This window comes from Heloderma suspectum, chromosome 1 (genome assembly GCF_057233095.1).
Source record: "Heloderma suspectum isolate Gila_16-S chromosome 1, 16-S_ref, whole genome shotgun sequence".
Taxonomy (NCBI): domain Eukaryota; kingdom Metazoa; phylum Chordata; class Lepidosauria; order Squamata; family Helodermatidae; genus Heloderma; species Heloderma suspectum.
In genome coordinates, this window is record NC_139458.1 from 415,194,367 (window position 1) to 415,216,008 (window position 21,642).

At 44.9% G+C, this 21,642-nt stretch overlaps 1 protein-coding gene across 2 annotated transcripts in view; it reads right to left on the reverse strand.

Moving 5' to 3' along the window:
• MERTK (MER proto-oncogene, tyrosine kinase) overlaps positions 1–21,642 on the reverse strand; it is an 88,368-nt gene that overhangs the window by 57,942 nt on the left and 8,784 nt on the right. For both annotated transcript variants that reach the window (XM_084829087.1, XM_084829085.1), the window contains exons 2-6: positions 19,102–19,531; positions 15,743–15,843; positions 14,593–14,763; positions 4,527–4,613; positions 540–655 (exon numbers count right to left, since the gene is read on the reverse strand). In XM_084829087.1, coding sequence (XP_084685213.1) covers positions 540–655; positions 4,527–4,613; positions 14,593–14,763; positions 15,743–15,843; positions 19,102–19,531 — 905 coding nt within the window. The remainder of the gene's footprint in view (positions 1–539; positions 656–4,526; positions 4,614–14,592; positions 14,764–15,742; positions 15,844–19,101; positions 19,532–21,642) is intronic.

The following is a 21,642-nucleotide window of genomic DNA, read 5'->3' on the forward strand; positions in this document are numbered from 1 at the left end:
TGTGCCACTCAATTATCACCAAAGTGGAACTGAAAGTGTCACTTATGCATATATCACCCAGTGACAGGAAGGCAAATTCTCCCTTCACCTTTACACTGAATCCACTTCCTGCTTCCTGGTGTGTTTATAGGACTTTTCTTTCCATCCTGTTCTGGCACAAGACAAAGCTGGGGTCTGAGCCCCAAATGCCAGATCACATATTTGTCCTCACAAAGCACAACAAAATACCCATTTCACATGTGGGGCCAGAGGCATTCTTGGAAATAAGGATGCCAGTGAAGGCTAGAGCTGCTCTTTGCCTCCCAGTTAATTTAAAAAAAAAGTCAGGAGGGTCTGGTAGCCTGGCAGGCACCAAGAGAGGTGTCTATGGGCACAGTGGTGCCCACGAGCACCATGTTGGGAACCCCAGGTTTAGAGAAAAGATGCCATGCAGTGCAATCCCAATTTGCACCATCAGCAAAAAAGCATCTAAGTACTATATAAAGGATCCAATCGAAGCACTACACAAACATCTTATTATTCTTATTCTTGTTGCTTACCTGCACACTGCAGCAGCTCAAAGGCGAATAACCATCAAAACCTGGGATCCAAGACACCACGATCGTGTGAGCTGTTCTATTCAGAACGTTCACCTTAATCGGCGGGGATGGGATTCCTGCATTAGAAATAGCAGCATCTTCAGCAATAATGCTTCTATATATGATACACAGTGAAAAAAGGCATGCCACTAAAAGGCAGTTTGGACACAGTGCAAAACCATCAGAATTATTGGATTTTATGGGGGAAAAGAAATACATATGGAACAAGAGAACATGTTGTTCAGTCGTTCAGTCGTGTCCGACTCTTCGTGACCCCATGGACCATAGCACGCCAGGCCTTCCTGTCCTGCGCTCTCTCCCGGAGTGTGCTCAAGTTCATATTCATTGCGTCGGTGATACTATCTAGCCATCTCATCCTCTGCCGTCCCCTTCTCCTTTTGCCTTCAGTCTTTCCCAGCATCAGGGTCTTTTCCAGAGAGTTTTCTCTTCGCATTAGGTGGCCAAAATAGTTGAGCTTCAGCTTCAGTATCTGTCCTTCCAATGAGCAGTCAGGGTTGATTTCCTTTAGGATGGACTGATTTGACCTCCTTGCAGTCCAGGGGACTCGTAAGAGTCTTCTCCAGCACCACAGTTCGAAGGCATCAATTCTTCGGCGCTCAGCGAGAGAGACATAAATACTGCCAAGTTGTTAGCTTGTCCCCCACCCCTCAAAAAGTATATAGAAACCCCTGGGGTGGATGTTTATCAACCTAACTGTGCAATTCTATGGATGTTTACTCAGAAGTCCCACTTTGTTCAATGGGGCTTCCATTCTAGTAAATGTGTTTGGGATTGCAGCCTAAAATGACTATCCTTTAATTATATTAAGGCGCAATCCTATGCATATTTAGATGGAAAACAGGGCTACAACTCCCAGCATGCTCCAGCCAACATGTAGGCCTTTTTTTCTGTCTAAACATGTATGGGATTGTGCCCTTAGTTACATTATCTTACTGTTCATTGAATGTCTAAGGCCGCAAACATATGTATGTTTAGACAGAAAGTCCTACAACTCCCAGCATTCCCTAGTCAGCCATGCAGGCTAGGAAATGCTGGGAGTTCTAAGGCTTTTTTCTGTCTAAACATGCATAAGATTCTGCCCTTAGTATATATTTATGTTTGCCCCATCCTCTCCAAGGAGCTCAGGGTGGCATACATGGTCCTACCCCCCACACACACTTATCCTCATAACAACCCTGTGAGGTGGGTTAGGCGGAAAGAGAGTGATTGCTCAATGTTCTCTAGTAACCTTGATATCTCTTGTTATCCATAGTCTAGTTACCCTGGGGCTGTACACCAAGGGGTGCCTCCAGATGGATAGCTCCTAGCACCACCATTCAAAAGAAATTGTGCAGCTATTCCGCTTTTTCATCCTGAATGGATGTTTGTCAAAAGAAAGAAGACAGAAGAAGTGGTGAGAAAACTCAGGAGGTTTGGAAGTAGAAAATCATAATGTCTTAGTTCTGTAAAGTTCTACAAATGAGGCAGGAGAACTGCATGATAAAAGCCTCATCCAGAAGCATGCCAAGTCGCCCTGGCATACATCCAACACTCTAGCCACTACTATACTGCCCAGTTATGGAAAATGGGAGAAGCTCACACTGCTGACCCAGGGCCAAGTCTGAGCTCAGTGGCATCTTGACCATCACCTGGGACTTGGGCTTTTGCCTTATACTTTCTTCTCGCTGTGTGAGGGAGAAACACCAAATAAAAAGGGTAAAGGAAGGGCTAGAAAGGTAAGTTAATAAAAAAGAAAATCATAAAAACAGTTCTATCCAAGGCAAACATCACTCCTTCTCATGCAAACACAGAAAGAAAATGGTTTTTTTACTGACTTGGCACTAAGAGTGGAACCTTTTTTGCCCTCTGTCCTTCAGACAAATTATTTTAGCAGATTTACAGCACAATCCTATACATGTCTACTCAGAAGCAAATCCCATTAAGTTCAATGGGACTTACTCCCAGAAAAGTCCCATTTCAATTCAGTGGGACATGCTTCTGTGTAGACATCCATAGAATTGCACTGTTATTTCTCTAACAATGTAGGGAGCAATCCTATGGTCCCTAGACGTTGTCTGAGGGGCCACAGAAGAGTGGGGATTCCCTCCTCTGAGGTCAGAGACAGCACTCCGAACTCAGAAGGGGGAGTTGGAGATCTGCCCCCCTCCAAAGCCCCCTCACAGCCAGCACGGAAAGAATCACACTGCCTGGCCTCCAAGGTGGAAAAGTCAACTTCGGAGCAGGGGAGAAGGGGGCATTCCTGTGGGCGGGGAGGGGAGGGGAGCAGAGAGGCCAGGATATGAGCGATCCTGAGCCTCCTCCAGCCTCCTTCCCTCCCCCTCTGTAGCAACATCAATAGGCGGGCAGAAAAGACATTCTAGGGAAAAACGCAACCATCAAAGGATCAGGAGGCAAAGATCGCCTCCGCCACTCTTGCTGCTCTGCTAGCTTCAGCCCAGCAGGGCACTGGACACACGGAAGTCTTCAGATTTGGAGGCTTCCATCCTGTGGCGGCACAACCTGTAGGATTGCGCCCTTAGGGTACTTTAAGTGACATTGGTGCTGGACATCTATTTTGCAAAATAAATAAATTACAAAGAAATCATGGGGGAAAAAACATTAGGGTGGAATGTTTGCTGGAATTACAGAGTTATGAACTACTTATGAAAGTCTTTGCAATACATGCCACAAAGCAGCACTTCTGCATGATCCTTGTTTAGGACCCTAAACCATAATTTGCCTTATTTAAAAGTAAATTGTGTTCTTTTTCATCCCAGTCCTAAACTTAGGGAGATACATGGAGAGTAAAAGCAAGAGAAAGGAAAGGGATCTTTTTAATGTTAGGCTCAGTGGAGTTCCTTAACAAATTTGATCATACATCCCCTAGTAAAGACAAGCTTATTTCAGAAAGCAATAGCTTCCTATGTAGTTAAAACACCTTAAATGTGTGGAATGTCTAAATCAGTACATTTAACTCCCAGGCCTGTTCCAAAGCAGCAAAGTGTATAGGCCCCATCATGCTCCCAGCAAAGCTGCAGTCTGGAGTGTTCCTCTTCAGTGTTCCAGCCAGCCATGCCTTCTTTTAGGATATGCCATTCCATTCCCCCTCCGCCTGGTTTTCCATTCCCCTACTCCCCAATGGACACTGAGCTTCCTGTAGCCACTGGGCATGGTCAGTCCACATTGGGCTGTTCAGGTTCCCTCACCCCATCATGTTTACTTCTGCAAACCTTGGGGTCCACCCAAGCTTGGTGCTACCTGCCTCTTGCTCTTAGTAGCCCCATTTTGGCTACATTTGCCATAACACCATTAGACAGTTCCCATGCTTACTAGCGTCTAGGCCTCAGCCTGATGGTTCTTATGAGCCCTTCTTAATTTTAACTTCTCATTTTTATTTATTTTATTTTTTATTACATTAATATCCCTCCTTTTTTCCTCTTGGAAAGAACCAAAGGTGGCGTACATGCTCCTCCTCCTCTCCAATTTATCCTCACAACAACCCTGTGAGGTTGGTTAGGCTGAGAGTCAGTGACTGGCCCGGAGTCACCCAGTGAGCTTCACAGCCAAGTGAGGACTAGAACCTGGATCTCCCGAGCCCCAGTCTGACACTCTGATCACTACATCACACTGGCTCTCATTGATCCAGGAGCGTCCAGGCCTAGTGAGGCACAGCCTACAGACAACTCGGCAGGATGGAATAGGCCAGAGCAAAAGAGAGGACAGGAGGAGGAAGCTACTTTTCTTTTAGCCTCACCCATTTGCCTTCTAGGAAATAAGTGTTTGAGACTGCCCACGCCCACCATGCCAGTGAATGGGCAAGCCCCCCGCCCCCCAGTCAGCTATTTTGTGGAGGCAAGCACCCTCAACCCTCCCTCAAAATTCCAAAAGTGCCTAGAGGCCCAAAAAGTTTGGGACTTCTTTAAAGTTCATTCCACACTTCTGACTGACCTTTTATATTGATTCGTGCTTCTGTTGACGTAGTCACTCCCTTCTTGTTATGAGCTTCACAATGGAAAATAGCAGTTTCATTAAGACCTGCAGTCCAATTAAAATAAGCAACATAAACTGAGAATGGTAGTAGAACGGTGGGAAATGTGATGACAACACAAAGAAAAGCCATTTAATTCATTTCTCCACTAACCTGGCTTCTTTCTTGAATGCAGACCACAACAAAAGAAAAGAAAAGGAACTCTCAGGTGTTGTTTTACATTTTGGATAAACATCTCTTCAAGTACAGCACTTCTCTGACCGCAAGGGAGGCGCTTCATGGGAAAGGCCGGCTCCTTTCATTTGTTTTTTGCTTAAAAAAAATTACTTTCCTTTGCCAGATATGTGACTGAACTCTTTGACAGAACTATTTTAAAACCTGCCTGTTCCTTATTCTGCAGCTCTGGCCGAGCAGCAAACAAAGCCACGAAACGGAAAATTTTAATGAACCAATTGGGAGCATGGGAGACGCATCGTGCCAGAGGTTCCATGCCAGATTTGTTGCTTCACAGCAGGAGTAGGCAACCTGGCACCCACGAGCCATTTGGGACAATTCCCATCAGCCCCAGCCAGCAGGGCAAATGTTGAGGAATATGGGAGTTGTAGTTCAAGACATCTGGAAGGCACCAAGTCGCCTACTCCTGTTTCACAGTATCTGGGCTCTGGCAAATCACAGTGCTACACCTGTCATTCCACCCATGTCATGAATTAAGGTGCAAGGCTACAGCACATACATGCCACTCAAGGTGCAACCTGCCTGAAATGGCAGGTTGCACCTTGAGTGGCATGTATGTGCATGAGATGTATTCTGGACTGTGGATAACGTGCTGTAGGACGGTTTCTGTTTTTCAAGTGTATCTTTACCACAAAGATCAATCGATCTTCCTCTTGGGTTTTAAATCAGTGGCGGGAAGCTACTGCAGAGTAAACAAATAAAGCACCTTGCAGATGGAGCAGAGCCTTCAGCAGTACATCATGGTGGGGAGTGGGGCAAGGTGTTTAGGCAAGGATCCCTGGCTTGGGACAAGAGCTGGAGTGTTCAAGCACATCCCCACTTTTATCTGGGAGATCCTAGACTCATACAGTTAGAGGGGAGTCCTTGGAGGCTGCCGAGTTCAACCGCCTGCTCGAACGAGGAAATACATCACCCAAAAAGAGGCCAAAAGAGGGTACTGCTTAGCATAACATTTGCACATGCTAATTTATATGTATAGATGCACATTTACAAAGAAATGCTATCCTTTTACATAGAAGCACAACACATCTCACTGTAGTGGGGTAGACTCTGGGCCTGGTCAACCTGCTGTCCAGGAGCAAACTACTGATGGGCAACTTCAAGGCCCCTGTTGCTCTCCCCTCTTAGGGTTCTTTCTCTTTAAACTGGACTTGGACTGGGTGGCCCTTCAAACCGAGGACTGTCTTCTGTATACAGTAGGACACATGGCTACCTTACTGAGTGAGGAAATCCAGAACAAGAGCATTCCTAACAGACAACTGTTTGGCCTCCACTTGATTACCTCCAGCAAGAATAGCTCGGCAACCCATTAGGTAATTGGTTCAAACTGCTCTTTCCATTGAAAAGGTATCTCCTAATGCTCAACTGAAATAAACCCCCCTGTAACTTAAGAGCATTAGATCTAGTCTTTGTCCTCTTAAATGCAACAGCCCTCTAGGTATTTGAAGAGTGCTATCATGTCCTGCACTCAGTTTTCTCTTCTCCAAGCTAAACATGCCCAGTTCCTTTCACTTTTCCTTGTAGGACTTGGGTTTCCATTGTCACTGTCCTCCTCTGAACCTCTTGCAAATTGTCTATTGCTGGAATGTTGGCAGCTATGCAACATTCTAAAGCTAAGCCAGAAATTCAAGAACAGGGGTGTAAAAACCCAAGTGCCCAGTCACCACTGGTGTCTAAAAAATTGGGCCTGGTGACGCGGGGTTACTGAAGATGGCAGGAAAGAGGTTTCTCTTCCTCCCCTTCCTTCCTTCCTTCCTTCCTTCCTTTCTTTCTTAAATGTTTATACCACTCAACTGGCAGATGCCTTCAGAGTGGTTTACATTCATAAAAACAACACACACAACAAACTCAAAACAGCCAAAACAATAAACACAACAATAACAATATTAAAACATTAAAAATGCTTCAAAATCTTAAAGAGCCAGCTGAATAATCAGAGCACCAAATTAGAAATTAAATGCCTGCTGGAAGATGAAGGGCTTAACCTAGCATCTAAGTGTACACAGGGAAGATGCCAGGTAGATCTCCCTAGGAAGGGCATTGCCCAGACAGGGGGCCACTACAGAGAAGGCCCCTCCCCGGTAGCCACCTATTTGTGGGCAGCGGCACCCAGAGGACAGCCTCCAAAGATGGTCTTAGCAATCAGGCAACACATCTTAGCATATGTGCTGCTAATTGGCCTCTGCCTCATCTTACATCTTTTTAGAAATGGAGACTTCTTTCTCTTCTTTTTTTCTGCCTGACATCCTGTCTAGCTCTGTTATCTTTTTTCAAGGATGAAAATGGGGGAGTTTCAGTAGCAGTTCTGTGTTGCTGTTTTTGTTAGGAGACAACAGCCAAACCAGTCCCCCCATGCCCTCGTAGACAAGTCCTTCAAAATTCCCTCTCTTCTCTCTGATTTCCACCCCATGTAGTGCACAGATTCACCCCACCTCAGAATTATTAGTCTTTTGAAAAGCAGGTTTTAAAAATTTGTAACATGACTGTTTCCATTTAAAGATAAGGGAGCAATCCTATACATGCTTAGACAGAATAAAGTCCTACAAAAGTCCTACATGGATGCTTGGGCCATGCTGGGAGTTGTGGGCCTTTTTTCTGCCTAAACATGCATAGGATTGCACCTAGGATTGCACTGGATTGTTAAACCAGCTATTAACATTTTAAAGGAAGATGCTCATTCTAAGCAGGTAAAAGCTTCTGAACTTAAAAATAACCATGTGTGCACGCATGTACGCACAACACACAGTTCTGACACTAATAATTCAGACGCTATAGCTACAATTGTAAATACTCTTACCTGGGAATTAATCCCATTTAATTCAATGGGATTTACTTCTTGGTAGACATGCACAGGATTGCACTATTAAAAGGCTGCAGTCCTATGCACCCATACCTGGGAGGAAGCCCCATAGAACGTAATGGGTAGGATCCAGATTAGTCATAGTTAGAGTAGACCCATTGAAATCAATGGGATTTAAGTTGGTCATGGCTAACATAACTGCCATTGATTTCAATGGGTCTACTCTAAATATGACTAAGACTAGATCCAAGCTGACATAACTTTCTTCCAGATAAAGAGGCATAGGATTGTGCTATAAAATATCTCTATTTAAGATGCTTAGGTTAGGCTTGTAGACAGGGTAATAGGAATTCTTGGTATTGTTATGAACAAATCAGTTCTTTTGCATTCTTCTTTTTTAAAAAGCCCCACCTAGAAATGTGTCAGCCTTCAGTGGAGCAGCAGTCAGGCAATTCTAAATTTAATGGTCTTATTTCCCTACCACCCTTCGAGAGAGGAAGGCTCTGGGCAGTAACTTTCTCTTATCAAGAAGCAGCAACATGGGCTGCTAGGCGTCTCTATTTGTGTTGTTTGAGTAAACAGCAACAGCTTTTCCTTAGCAGAAACCAGAACAGTTGCCACCCACCCTCTATTCACCTTAACGGGGCATTCAAGATTGATTGAAATGAATGGAAGCTGCACAGCGGCAATGCTTGCTGGAATGTGCGCTGCAGCTTTAATACTGTTAGGAAATAGGGGACATGTTGCAGTCCGGCTGGTGGGTGGAAAGAGATGTTTGTAGACTTTTAGGGTAACCAAATTTTTCAAAGGACAACTTCCTTTAAAAAAAAAGGCATCAGGCCTTAAACAGCAGAAGTTTTAAAATGATCCTGCTGTTTAAAGCCTACAAACTTTTGCCAAAATATTTATCTGTATCTTCCAAGGATGCAGGACAACTTCTGAATTACCAGACTTTTCTGCACATTAAGAACATAACAGCCACGCTGGATCAGACCAAGAGTCCATCTAGTCCAGCATTCTGTTCACACAGCGGCCAACCAGCTGCCCACGGGAAACCCACAAGCGGGACATGAGTGCAACAGCACTCTGTTGGATGTTATTCCAGTTGAATAACATAAAGATGCAAATACTGCACTCAGAATCAATGATCCAAAGTTAGATAATGTTAAGCTCCTTTAAATGTTGAACATGGCAACCTTGTATTGAAGCACTCGCCTGGTAGCCATAGGCAGTGGTGTAGTCCTGCCAGGTCTCACCAGGTCTTCGTCCCAGTACCTTTTCTTGAGCCGGGTCCCAACTCATCGATGTGGGACGGACGGTTGGAAGCAGGCTGAGAGGCTGTCGTGCGAGTCCTAGCGCAGCTGGTGCTGCTATTGCAGGGCTGCAGTAGCGGCCGCCACCCTCACTGCTGCTCTCTCATCTCATCCTGCAGTACTGCCCACCCATCCTGAGAGATGTCGGACAGTGCTTCAGGCACGGCCTCCTGAACCTTTGGTGAGGCCGAGGAGGCGCCATATGGCGCTGCGCTACTGCATGCCCTGCCGTGCCCCTGCCTGTCCTTGCTGCGTTCCGTCCCTTCGGGGAGGGCTGCGTGGCGCCCCTCTCTGCTGCCCTCCTACTAAGCCGTCCCCAAGGCACAGCACTGCGGAGCTTGGCTTCTACAGGGCAGGCACGCAAAGGGATTCCCTTCCACCCCGCGCGGCCCAGATCAGCGGATGGTGCAGCCCATTGATTGGGCAGCTTCACCCAGCTTTGTGATTGCAACTCTCAAGGACCCAGGGCGTTTGGACCTAGGAGGAGCGAATTAGGCTGCCTCGCCTAATCAGCAAGCAGGAGGTACTGTAACATTGAGATTGTGGGGGTGGGGGGTTGATAGATAGATAGACAGACAGACAGACAGACAGACAGATAGATCCTATTTTAGCTCTGTGTGTGCGTGTGTAGAATTGGCTTTCCTCTCCTTGTTTTAGTCCTGGCAACCTTAAGACGAAACCATCCAATGGAGGCTTACTAGGAGTAAGGCGCCCATTGAACTTAGCAGGGAGTTATTCCAAAAGGAACATACACTGGGCTGCAGCGGCTCAGGAAAGAGAGCGCTGTCTGCTTGTGCTGGGTTGGCGGTGGCTTCCTCAGGCAGGGCTCCAGCTGCTCCTGTTGCAATGCGCTGCCAGGGGGCTGCTGCTGGCGATGGCAGCCAGACAAGCTCCCTGCGGCCAGCCGAGGGAGCCATCGATTGTCGCTGTAGGAAGGAGAAAGGGAGTTGGGAGCTTGCGTGGTAAGCTTCTTTCCTTTGTCTTGTCTGTCTGCAGGGAGAGCACACCCGAGTTTGTACACTCCCCTTCCTCTGTTCCCTTCCTTCCCCTCCTCTTGATCCAGCCTCCCCCCGCCCCATCTCTCCTTGGCCAAAGTTATTAGCACAAAGAGGGAGGAGGAGGCTGGGTCTAAGAAAGCTCCTGCTGCCTTTCTGGTTTTTTTTTTTCCCTTTTGCTTTTCCCTATGTGCTTAGTGGGAGGGAAACTGGGGAAGGTGGAGTCTGTCCGCGTTGTGCCACTGCCCAGTACATGGTTTCGAGGAGGTTACATTAAAAAAAAAATGGCAGGCGCAGGACCCTAGAAGTTAATGGGGTATGAACACTCATGGATTCCTGACAGGCCTCTTTGATTTCTTTATAACAACAAAACAGCCGGTTTGGCCGTTGCATCTGAAAGAGGCACTGAGCCAGTTTATGTCTCTTTCTTGTGTGTGTGTGTGTGTGTGTGTGTGTATGAGAGAGTGCATCAATGTGTGTTTATGTTTTCTGTGTCTGTGCACTGCATTTTGTAAAAGAGAAGCTTGTGTTAGTATTTGAGTTTTCTACCTTGGAAGAGATATAAGTCTTTTGCTTCCAGGGAAGCATGGAAGATGATTTCCACTAAAATATGTAGTGAAATTTTTTTTTCATTATTACTGAACATTGTTGACTCTCTCTTTCTCTGTCTCTCTGTATGTATGTGTGTATGTTGAGTGTGAGTTCAGTACTGGGGGCAGAGTAGGAGGCTCACTAGGGACAGCTACTCTGGGGTCCATCATGGCCTTGAGCTGGCCCTTGCTGTGTGGCTTTGAGGATATCATCATTAGCAGTGGCGGTAGCAGTTGTTTCTCGAACAAGAGAATGTGGGTCCGGAGGAGTGCTTTTGTGTACTGTGATTTCCCCAAGGTTGAGACATTGCTCGGAAGGCCACATAAAGGGTTGGATCCAGACTTAGTCATGCTTAGAGTGATACTCACTGAAATCAGTGGGAAAAGTTAGTAAGACTTATGACTATCTTTAGGTCCTCTGATTTCAGTGAGTCTACTCTAAGCATGACTAAGTCTGGATCCAACTAAAACACCATAAAATATGACTGACCATGGACTCTGGACTCATAAGGAAAAAAAAAAACCCTATGAAGTCAGTGGTGCAGAGGCCACAGAATGTTGAAAGAAGCCAAAACAGTGATCAACAATCCAGACTGCTGCTCTAGGGAGAATATAACAAGATTTGTTTCTGGCACTTTGGGTGATCCACTGGAACCTCTGGATGCTATCATTGTCTTCTTCTTGCTGAACCTCAAAAAGACATACCTTCATCCTGCATTCATCACTCAGCAAAACTCCAAAATGACCGAAAGCTCATTTTTATTGTATAATCTTACAAAGCTGTATAATCTTAGAAGGGGGTGTGGCTGTGAGGGGGCTTGGCTGTGACTATCATGAAGGGACCCTGCACTTCTGAATTTGCCACTACACTACTGGCCATAGGTGACAAGAAATTGCATGCAGGTGAGTGAGCAGGCAAATCAGCCCAGCATAGACACCAAATGGGCTGGCAAAGGTGAAAAGAGTTCTCCAACCCTCCTTTGTCAGCTCCCAGCAGGTTGATAATTTGTTGTGGCTGTTTGCAGGCTAGTAACTTTTGTGAGCTTATTTACAAGGCCAGGACAGGGAGTGTTAGGAACCCAGGAAGTTGTCAGACTATTTGCTCATCTAGCCTAATACTGTTTATTCTGACAACAGCTCTCCAGGTTCTCAGCCAGAGGGTCTTTCCCATTATCCACTACTTAAAAGCCTTTTAGCTGGAGATGCCATGGACCTGGGACTTTCTGCACGCAAACCATGTGCTCTGCTACTGAGCAATAGCCTCTTCCCATTAAGCAGAAGATGACAGCACAATCAAAGCAGCAACACATTAAAACTGTCACAATAATTTAAAAAATAACACAACAGTTTAGACTAAATAAAATAAAACCTTTGCATCATCACTGCTGCCCTCCTGGGCCATTTCCAGAATAACAGCATCGTGTTGGACTCCCCGAGGTAGGGCTCACAAGGTATGGGTGATGGATAATGGACAGCCATGTTCTCTCCCCAGCATTGTCCTAGTTGCCTTGGTAGTATGGAAATACACTTTCTGTCCTAATACACTGTGCTGCATGAGTGGGCAATAAAGAGCTTTTCTTCACAATGCTGTTAATCTGCTGTATCTACTTTTGTTTCATCGCAGAATTGAGACCCGAGCACTACACAAAGAATGTTTCCTTTCCTGCTTTTCTGCTACATAACCTCTAGGTGGCACTGTGATGTAGCGGAACAACACAAATATGCAGGTGTAAATTGTGTTTTCTTTTGCTTTCTTTAAATAATACTGCATTTTCCTTGTTCTAAAAAAACTCATTGAAAGTGCTGTTTAAAAACATAAGCGAAACTGGAGGATCACATCTAAAGTACCCGTAAACAACCATGAGTAGGGAATTACAAGCACCCAATAATGCCTTGTGTAGAAAAGCTCCAAATCTCTGCAGGACAGGATGTTTGGATCCAGCTGGTGCTTCACCAATGCAGGGAAACATTCCCTTCTCTCCCCACAATGAGTGAGCAGTTTTACCCATTTGCAGCTTGGGAGAGGTGGGGAGGTCACTGCTCCCCTCACCCATAGTATCAGACTGCCTCTGCTGTCGGCAGAGCTGACAGAATGGCTCTGGTCCCTGCTTTTCTGTCAGCCTGAATGCAGTTTGCAAACCACTGGCTTAAATCCTAGCAAGATTGACAGCTCATTTCAGAATACACAAACAAATGTATGGCCACAAAATAGCTCAAGACTTCAAATCAAGAGGGGGAAAAACTTCTAAAGAAACAATGCAAATCTAAACAGAGGCCACCACTGATGACTAGAGTTCATACAGCTTTCTCCTCCCTGATATCTATCAAATTCTTAAACATTGCTGATAATTTTACTAAGAAAATGAGCTAAGTTGTATAAAGGAGGGGAGGGGGAATGCCTGCCTCATTCTGTAACACTGAAACCATTTTAATAAAGGCTTTGGCAAAAAACAAAACAGATAAGCCACTTCGAAGACAACACCCATTCAAATAATCCCTCAACTTGGAAACTGTGTGGCTCTCTTCAACTATTTAAACATACCTCAAACCCCACATACCATCTTCCAGCAATAGCCCTCTAGAACCACAAATGTGGAACTATGAGATAGGCTGGAGAGATACAAATGCCGTTCTGATCACCACTGACTCAAGTTGGTGGGCTTGTGTCTTTGTCTGGTCTTACACCAGCTTCTAAGAATCACTTCACACATTACATTCTTAGCTGATACAAGCTAGACTAGCATTGCATACCCATCAAAACCCACTTCACACGTTAGCTGGAGCAGCAGGGTTGCTCAGATGGTGAATTGTGTGGCTTAGTGCACAATCCTGTATGTGTTTAGACAGAAAAAAAGTCGTTCAACCCGCAGCATTCCCCAGCCAGCCATTCTGGCTGGGGAATGCTGGGAGTTGTACGACTTTTTTCTGTCTAAACACACACAGGATTGCACCCTAAATATCACACTAGCAAAGTCCACTCCGTTGGTAGTTGCAATCCTCCTCCATATATATATATATATATATATATATATATATACATACATACATACATACACACACACACACACATACATACACACACATACATACATACACGTGTGTGTGTGTGTGTGTTTTAGGAATGTATGCACCTCCTTTCAGCTTTAAAAGTCCTCAAGGTCTCCTTACAAGTTGACTGATGGCTGAATTACATGCTGTGTTAAATATGTAGCATGCAGGTGACCCTCACCATTTTGTTTACCTTAGTGTAAGCGCATGGGACAACCATGTGTGGGTAGGGGAGGTTTAAACCTTCCTACCCAGTCACTTTTTCTCCCAAAACTGCACCCCCAATGGAGGATAAAAAAAAAAAAAGAGGGGGCAGAATTCAATTGGTGCCAAAGGACTTTTTTTTCCTTTTTCAGGCCTTGCAATGGGGGAGATTTGGGGCAAAAAAGTGGCAGCGTGGGATGTTTTAAACCTAACATGCCCATGTGCAGCAGTCCCAGTCTGGATCAGGGCCCAGACACCTACCCTGCAGTAAACAAAATGTTGAGGACCAGCTGCATGCTACGTATTTATTATAGTGTATAGTTTAGCCCCCATTTGGAACAGGAACAACATCAATACAATAGGAATATAGGAATCTGCCTTCTCCTAGATCAGCCTCTCTTTTGTCAACTCTGAGTAACAGCAGGTCTCAAGCAGACGTCTTTCCCATCACTTGCTAGCTCATCCTTTTAATGGGAGACACCAGGGATTGAACCTGGGGATTTCTGCATGCGAAGCATGTGCTCTACCACTAAACCCATCCCTTCCCCTAAAGCAGAATGTGCTGCTGCAGTAAAAGCAGCAACACGTTAAAACTGTAGCAATAATCAATAATAACACTGCAGCTTAGGCCAAATAAAATAAAAACACTGCATCATCAACTTCTCCTTCTTACAGAATGGGCCTGGAGAGCAAGGCAGATGACTCCAGGTTCAGCATTAGACGTTTGGATAGAGTGCCTGGAGAATTTTAACAGGCCCCTATTTCAGTGCAGAATAGCGCTGAAATCGTTCAGACGCATATAAGTGCATTTGACTTGAACTCAGTGTACCATTCTAACTCACCTGGCACAATCAAGACAGATGGAGAGGGAGCTTTCTCTGTAATTTGGCTGCTGTTCTGATACCAGTGAATGTCAACAGGTTCAGGAGGCCCCACTGCATGGCATGTGAGATTGAATGGCTTGTTTCGGGTAACGTTCAGTTCCAGGGGCTGCTGGATGAAGTATGGCAGCCCTGCGTGCAACAGAGGAGGAAAGGACTATTACAAAGACTTAAAAATGATAAAGAGACGCCAGGGAATAAAGCTGGACTTTGATTCTCATCATCCCCAGCCAGCATGATGGGGTAGTCCAACCCATCTGGTGGGCACCAGGTTGTGGATGGCTGGACTCTTATGGACAATGGACATTTTAGATTTTCTTAGGGCACGATCCTATGCATGTTTAGACAGGAAAAAGTCCTACAACTCCCAGCATGCCTCAGCCAGCATCAAGAATTCCTCACACATTAGACCAGAGGTTGGGGAATTAGAATTAGACCAGGGCTGGATTAGACCAGAGGTCACCTAGGCCAATTGACCAGTGATTCCCAAAGCGTGTGCCAGAAGAGGGGTGAAGTGTTCCCTGAAAGATGAAGCAATCATGTTGGGTACATCATCCATTCTATATACGATGGAGTGGGGAAGCACTGATCTCTGCTCTATGGGCAGTGACATTATCTAAAGCAGCAGTGGGGAACCTGTGGCCTTCCAGATGTGGGTAGATTACAACTCCCATCTATTCTAGCCAGCATAGCTAATGGTAGAGGAGGATGGGAAGTCAGAAAGAATGCAGTGTTACCTGGGATATGCTGCAGCTTAAGTGAGGATATTGTTCAAGGAGCTGATGGACTAAAGTGTATATCTTTTTGAGTATTTTTACGAACAGAAGAGCCATGCTGTATCAGACCAAAGGCCTTTCTAGTCCAGTATTCTGTTCACACAGTGGCCAACCAGCTGCCTGTGGTCAGTTTCTCCAACTGAACCCCCTGTACCAAAAATTTGAGAAATTCTGCAAACAGGTATCTGCTTCCTTTTTCTATGAGTAATTTCCCAAATTGGTTCTGTGTTTAATCCATTTGTCTGTCTCCAACTATCATATTGCTATGCAAAACCACCCAAGCCTACAATGACAGTCTCTTGTCACTGAATACATTATTTCAAACCTAAGCTTACCTTCCAACAAAATCAGAATAGGATCTGATACTATTTCCTCACTGTGGACTTTTAGTTTGCAGCTGTAGGACCCATTATCAGAGCGCTGGAGTTTGAGTATGCTGCATGGGAAAAGGAAGAAAGACTTATAAGGCGATCAAGGTTTACTCTGTAACTTCGCCAAGAAACATGAACACTAAAATAATGCTGCAGTATTTTAAGGCTAGTCAAAAATAAATCTAGTATGAAGGCAGTGATGGGAGCCGTATGAATTCACATGGAAAATGCCTTGGGAATTTTATTTTTACTGGCATTCTCAGTATTTAAGAGCGCTCCCAGGCACCATTTAACCAGATCGGTGACGGTTGCATATAACGACCAGATGGTCGACACTGAAATCAGATTGACTACATCCTTTGTAGCCAAAGGTGGAGGACATCTATGCAGTTGGTAAAAACAAGACCTGGAGCTGATTGTAGTTCAGATCATGAACTTCTTATTGCACAATTTAGAATCAGACTAAAGAGAATAGGGAAGACCCACAGATCAGTTAGATATGAGCTCACTAATATTCCTAATGAATATGCAGTGGAGGTGAAGAATAGATTTAAGGGATTAGATTTAATAGATAGGGTCCTGGAAGAACTATGGACAGAAGTTCGCAACATTGTTCAGGAGACGGCAACAAAAAACGTTCCAAAGAAAAAGAAAACCAAGAGGGCAAGATGGCTGTCTGCTGAGACACTGGAGGCAGCCCAAGAAAGAAGGAAAGCAAAAGGCAACAGTGAAAGGGGGAGATATGCCCAATTAAATGTAAAATTCCAGAGGTTAGCCAGAAGAGATAAGGAATTATTTTTAAACAAGCAATGAGCGGAAGCGGAAGAAGATAATAGAATAGGAAGGACAAGAGACCTCTTCCAGAAAATTAGAAACATCGGAGGTAAATTCCAGGCAAAAATGGGTATGATCAAAACAAAGATGGCAAGGACCTAACAGAAGCAGAAGAGATCAAGAAAAGGTGGCAAGAATACATGGAAGATCTGCATAGGAAGGATAATAATATCGGGGATAGATTTGACGGTGTGGTCAGTGAGCTAGAGCCAGACATCCTGAAGAGTGAGGTTAAATGGGCCTTAAGAAGCATTGCTAATAACAAGGCAGCAAGAGATGACGGTATCCCAGCTGACCTGTTTAAAATCTTGCAAGATGATGCTGTCAAGGTGATGCATGCCATATGCCAGCAAATTTGGAAAACACAAGAATGGCCAACAGATTGGAAAAAAGCAACTTATATCCCCATACCAAAAAAGGAAGCACCAAAGAATGTTCAAACTATCTAACAGTGGCACTTATTTCACACGCCAGTAAGGTAATGCTCAAGATCTTGCAAGGTAGACTCCAGCAATTCATGGAACAAGAATTACCAGAAGTACAAGGTGGGTTTAGAAAAGACAGAGGAACTCGAGACCAAATTGCCAAGATCCACTGGATAATGGAGAAAGCCAGGGAGTTTCAGAAAAACATCTATTTCTGTTTTATTGACTATTCTAAAGCCTTTGACTGTGTGGATCATCACAAATTGTGGCAAGTTCTTGGTGGGATGGGGATACCAAGTCATCTTGTTTGCCTCCTGAGGAGTCTGTATAACGACCAAGTAGCAACGGTAAGAACAGACCACGGAACAACGGACTGGTTTAAGATTGGGAAATGAGTATGGCAGGGTTGTATACTCTCACCCTACCTATTCAACCTGTATGCAGAACACATCATGCAATGTGCTGGGCTTGATGAAGCCAAGGCTGGAGTTAAAATCGCTGGAAGAAACATTAACAATCTCAGATATGCACATGATACCACTTTGATGGCTGAAAGCGAGGAGGAGCTGAGGAACCTTATGATGAAGGTGAAAGAAGAAAGTGCAAAAGCTGGGTTGCAGTTAAACCTCAAAAAAACCAAGATTATGGCAACCAGCTTGATTGATAACTGGCAAATAGAGGGAGAAAACGTGGAGGCAGTGACAGACTTTGTCTTTCTAGGCGCAAAGATTACTGCAGACGCTGACTGCAGATAGGAAATCAGAAGACGTTTACTTCTTGGGAGGACAGCAATGACAAATTTTGATAAAATAGTGAAAAGCAGAGACATCACACTGACAACAAAGGTCCGCATAGTTAAAGCAATGGTATTCCCCATAGTAACCTATGGCTGCGAGAGCTGGACCATAAGGAAGGCTGAGCGAAGGAAGATAGATGCTTTTGAACTGTGGTGTTGGAGGAAAATTCTGAGAGTGCCTTGGACTGCAAGAAGATCAAACCAGTCCATACTCCAGGAAATAAAGCCAAACTGCTCACTTGAGGGAATATTAAAGGCAAAACTGAAGTACTTTGGCCACATCATGAGAAGACAGGATACCCTGGAGAAGATGCTGATGCTAGGGAAAGTGGAAGGCAAAAGGAAGAGGGGCCGACCAAGGGCAAGGTGGATGGATGATATTCTGGAGGTGACGGGCTTGACCTTGGGGGAGCTGGGGGTGGTGACAGCCGACAGGAAGCTCTGGCGTGGAAGCTCTTTGTCCATGAAGTCATGAAGGGTCGGAAGTGACTGACTGAATAAACAACAACAAGAGAGAGAGCTGGTAGGGATGTGTATGCAAGAGGGGGAGGGTGAAGGGGGATGGGTGCACCCATGACCTGATCCCAATCCCCAAAGCAATTATACATCCGCATCGGGCCTGGTTAGAAATCTATTTGTGAATGACTCTTAAAAAAATGCAAAGTTGCTTGCTACTCAATGATTGCATACCATGCAAACATCTTTTAACAAGGTAGCACTTTTGTGTGGTGGCTTCCACATATCCTGGATCTTGTCTCAGGGGCAATCAGTAATATCCACTTCCCACATTACAAGAGAAGGAAAAGATAAAATTCAAGTCACTTGTATACTGCTTTCTTCTTTGCAACGCTTATAATGGTCCTAAGTCTTCTATAACCTTAAAATTCGTAACATGTGGTTTTTAACATATAGTCCTGACATTAAATCATTAACGGAGGGTTGTATCCAATAGGGTCCCCTCCACTGACAGAATGCTCTTTGATCCAGTGAAAGCTTACATGAGGGGAAAGGTGAAGAAGTGATCTTTACTGATTCCCGCTTCCCTCTGCATCCCCCTGTGCCTCCCAAAAATCTGCTCTAGGGAGCTGCAGGTCCACCTGGAACATGGGAGGTGGCATAGGGACCTGCAAAAGGGTACTTTGCAAAAATCACCTCCTCTCTCCCTTTCTGCTCACGGAAGCCTCAGCTGGGTCAAAGATCCATCAGCCAGTGGAGGAACATGATTGGATGCAACCACTCAACTCTAAAATTGTATATAGCTTATTTACCTGAAAGTGGATATCATAGTGGTGTCTTCATTGTCATCAAATTGATAATATTGGCTGGCCAACCTGTCAGCATCAAGAAGCTCCTTCCCATTCTTCCACAAGGAAATAAGTGCAGAGTCGTGGTTGATTAGTGATTTAGGAACAGTGATAGAGCAATTAAATTTGATGTCCATGTGTTCAGCAATTTGTATACTTCGTACTGTAGGATTAAACTTAATTGACCGAAGGGGATGATCTGCATAACCTTCAGTAGAGGTGAGCCTACTGCCCTTCACAGTACTGGAACCCACAGGACGTGCCGATGCATAGATTATGGAACCATTGTTTCTCTGGACTGGAAAGGAATGGGGTAATCGGCGTACAGTTGTTGAGGGTGAATTTGGTTTTGTGAATGAGTACAAGCCAGATCTCTTTGTTTCTTCAATGGGATCTGCAAATCGAGATGTACAGTTTTGTCAAATTTATTGTTTCAGTAAATACAACCTCCAAGTTCTCTGCATTGTTATACATTTTTAATTTCTCACTATCTTCAGCATTTCCCATCTGAGTAGTTTTTGCTTTGCATATGTGCTCAAGATTCCCACCAATACCATTCACAATGCCACTTTTATGGGCACTTTTATGGGCAGCTTTCTTTCCACAACATCGTTTTGTGTATTGCTTTTGTCGACCATTCTCAAGATGGAAACAAAGGTATATTTCACAGATACCCCTTGAGCAGTTGACTGGGTAGGTGGAAGTCTTATCTGTGCTACATTTGTTCATTCTTGGCCCACAGTTGCCTATGAAGTGCATCATCACTACTGGGAACTGCTGGTTGCCAGTTGCCAATTGCCACTGCTGGGCAATTAAAGGAGCATGGAAATTCATGCTGTTGTTGGTAACTGTCAGGAGGCAGGGATGTACGGACTGTGTAAAATCCGCTCCGTGTGTGTTTTGCAGATTGTCAGGTGCCTTTCGTTCTGTCATCCGCCCACAGACGGATGCAAATATTTCTTTTTCGTCATGCGGAAAAATACAGAAATAATTACGTAAATATTTACCTAAGTATTTACATAAGTATTTACATAATTACCTCAGTATGTAACATTTAGTGTATTGTCCCCATTCCATTCAATGTTTCCTCAGCAGAAACTAATATATTTGTCTACAGATTTATATGCGTAAATTTCACTAAAGTAAAAAAATCATCCAAAAGTCCACGGACTCCGCACGGCCTGAGGGGGTCGCTCTGCAGTGGATTCCGCAAGTCGGATTCTTAGAAATCTGAGCTCATTTTAATCCATCACGAATTTCTACAGCATCCCCATCAGGAGGTGGCAGCGAAGGCAGGAGAGGTTTCCTCAGCACATAGTTGCTGACTGGCTAGCCACCATTGCTGCCATCAGCAGCCCATGCCAGAGGCAGCTAGCCAATCAGCAACCACGGTGTGAGTGAGGCACCTCCTGCTTCCATTGCTGCTGGGTTACAAGAATTCCCCTCCCGCCTCTTAACGGCCCCTCAGCAGCAGCTGCCGGTTCCCATTAACAAACCACTTCACCAACCATTGCTGTTCATGGTAAATATTTCTGTCACTCCTTACCACCTTAGTATATGAATATCAAATTAGTAGTAACTAAACATTAGACTCCTAAATTTTCAGGTGTCAGGAAAAGGCCATAGGGCTGGCATTTCCCGTGGTGGAACTAGGTAATTTTTTACCCTGGACTTAACGGTCTTACAGGGAGGGCCCCGCTTAGATGGCCGTGTGTATTACTTCAGCTGTGAAGCACATAACTAGCATTTCTCTTCTCTCCCCCCTGCCCCACCACAACACTGCCATTCCGTGCTTTACAACTGCTTCTACATTCCGGAGATGGATAAGCAGATTTGTCCAGGGGGTGGAGCTTAGAGGCCAAGTCCTGCCTACTGGAGGAGCCCAAGGTGGCTGGAGGTTCTGCATCCCGGCACTAAGTAATTCAGCCCCCTGGTTGGATGGGAAGGGGTCATGTGACATATTCCCACCATACATATCAGCCTTCTGGGCCCTGCTCATTCCTTCAGTCTGAACATTGTGAAGACTCCTCTTTGTTGTTGCTCTCATCACTGTGAAACCAGCCTTGCCTTTCATTGCCCTGGCTTATCACCTGGGAGAGGAGTTTGCCATGAGCAACAGCAACGGCTCTCATGGCTATAACGCAAAACGAGAGAGATGAGCAAAGGTTGGGATGGAACGCTTTTCCGTGGCATTTGTTTTCAATGTGGAGGAAATGCTTTTTTATGGAGGAGCATTTAGTCACGCAAGCCTCCAGCTTGCAGTCTGAAGTGACACAACCCAGACACAGATTTCCCCACCACAGCAAGTACTGGGCCTTAGCCTACACGGGACCATAGAACACATGAGTTTCAATGGTATGATGTTACCAATATGGGGAGATGGCTGTGCATAGAATCATGGGGTAGATAAAGTCCTACTTTGAGTAGACCAATTGAAATGAATGGAACTGAGGTTAGTTAAGTCCCATAGAGTCAGAGAAGTCGATTTAGCCTTCCCCAACCTTT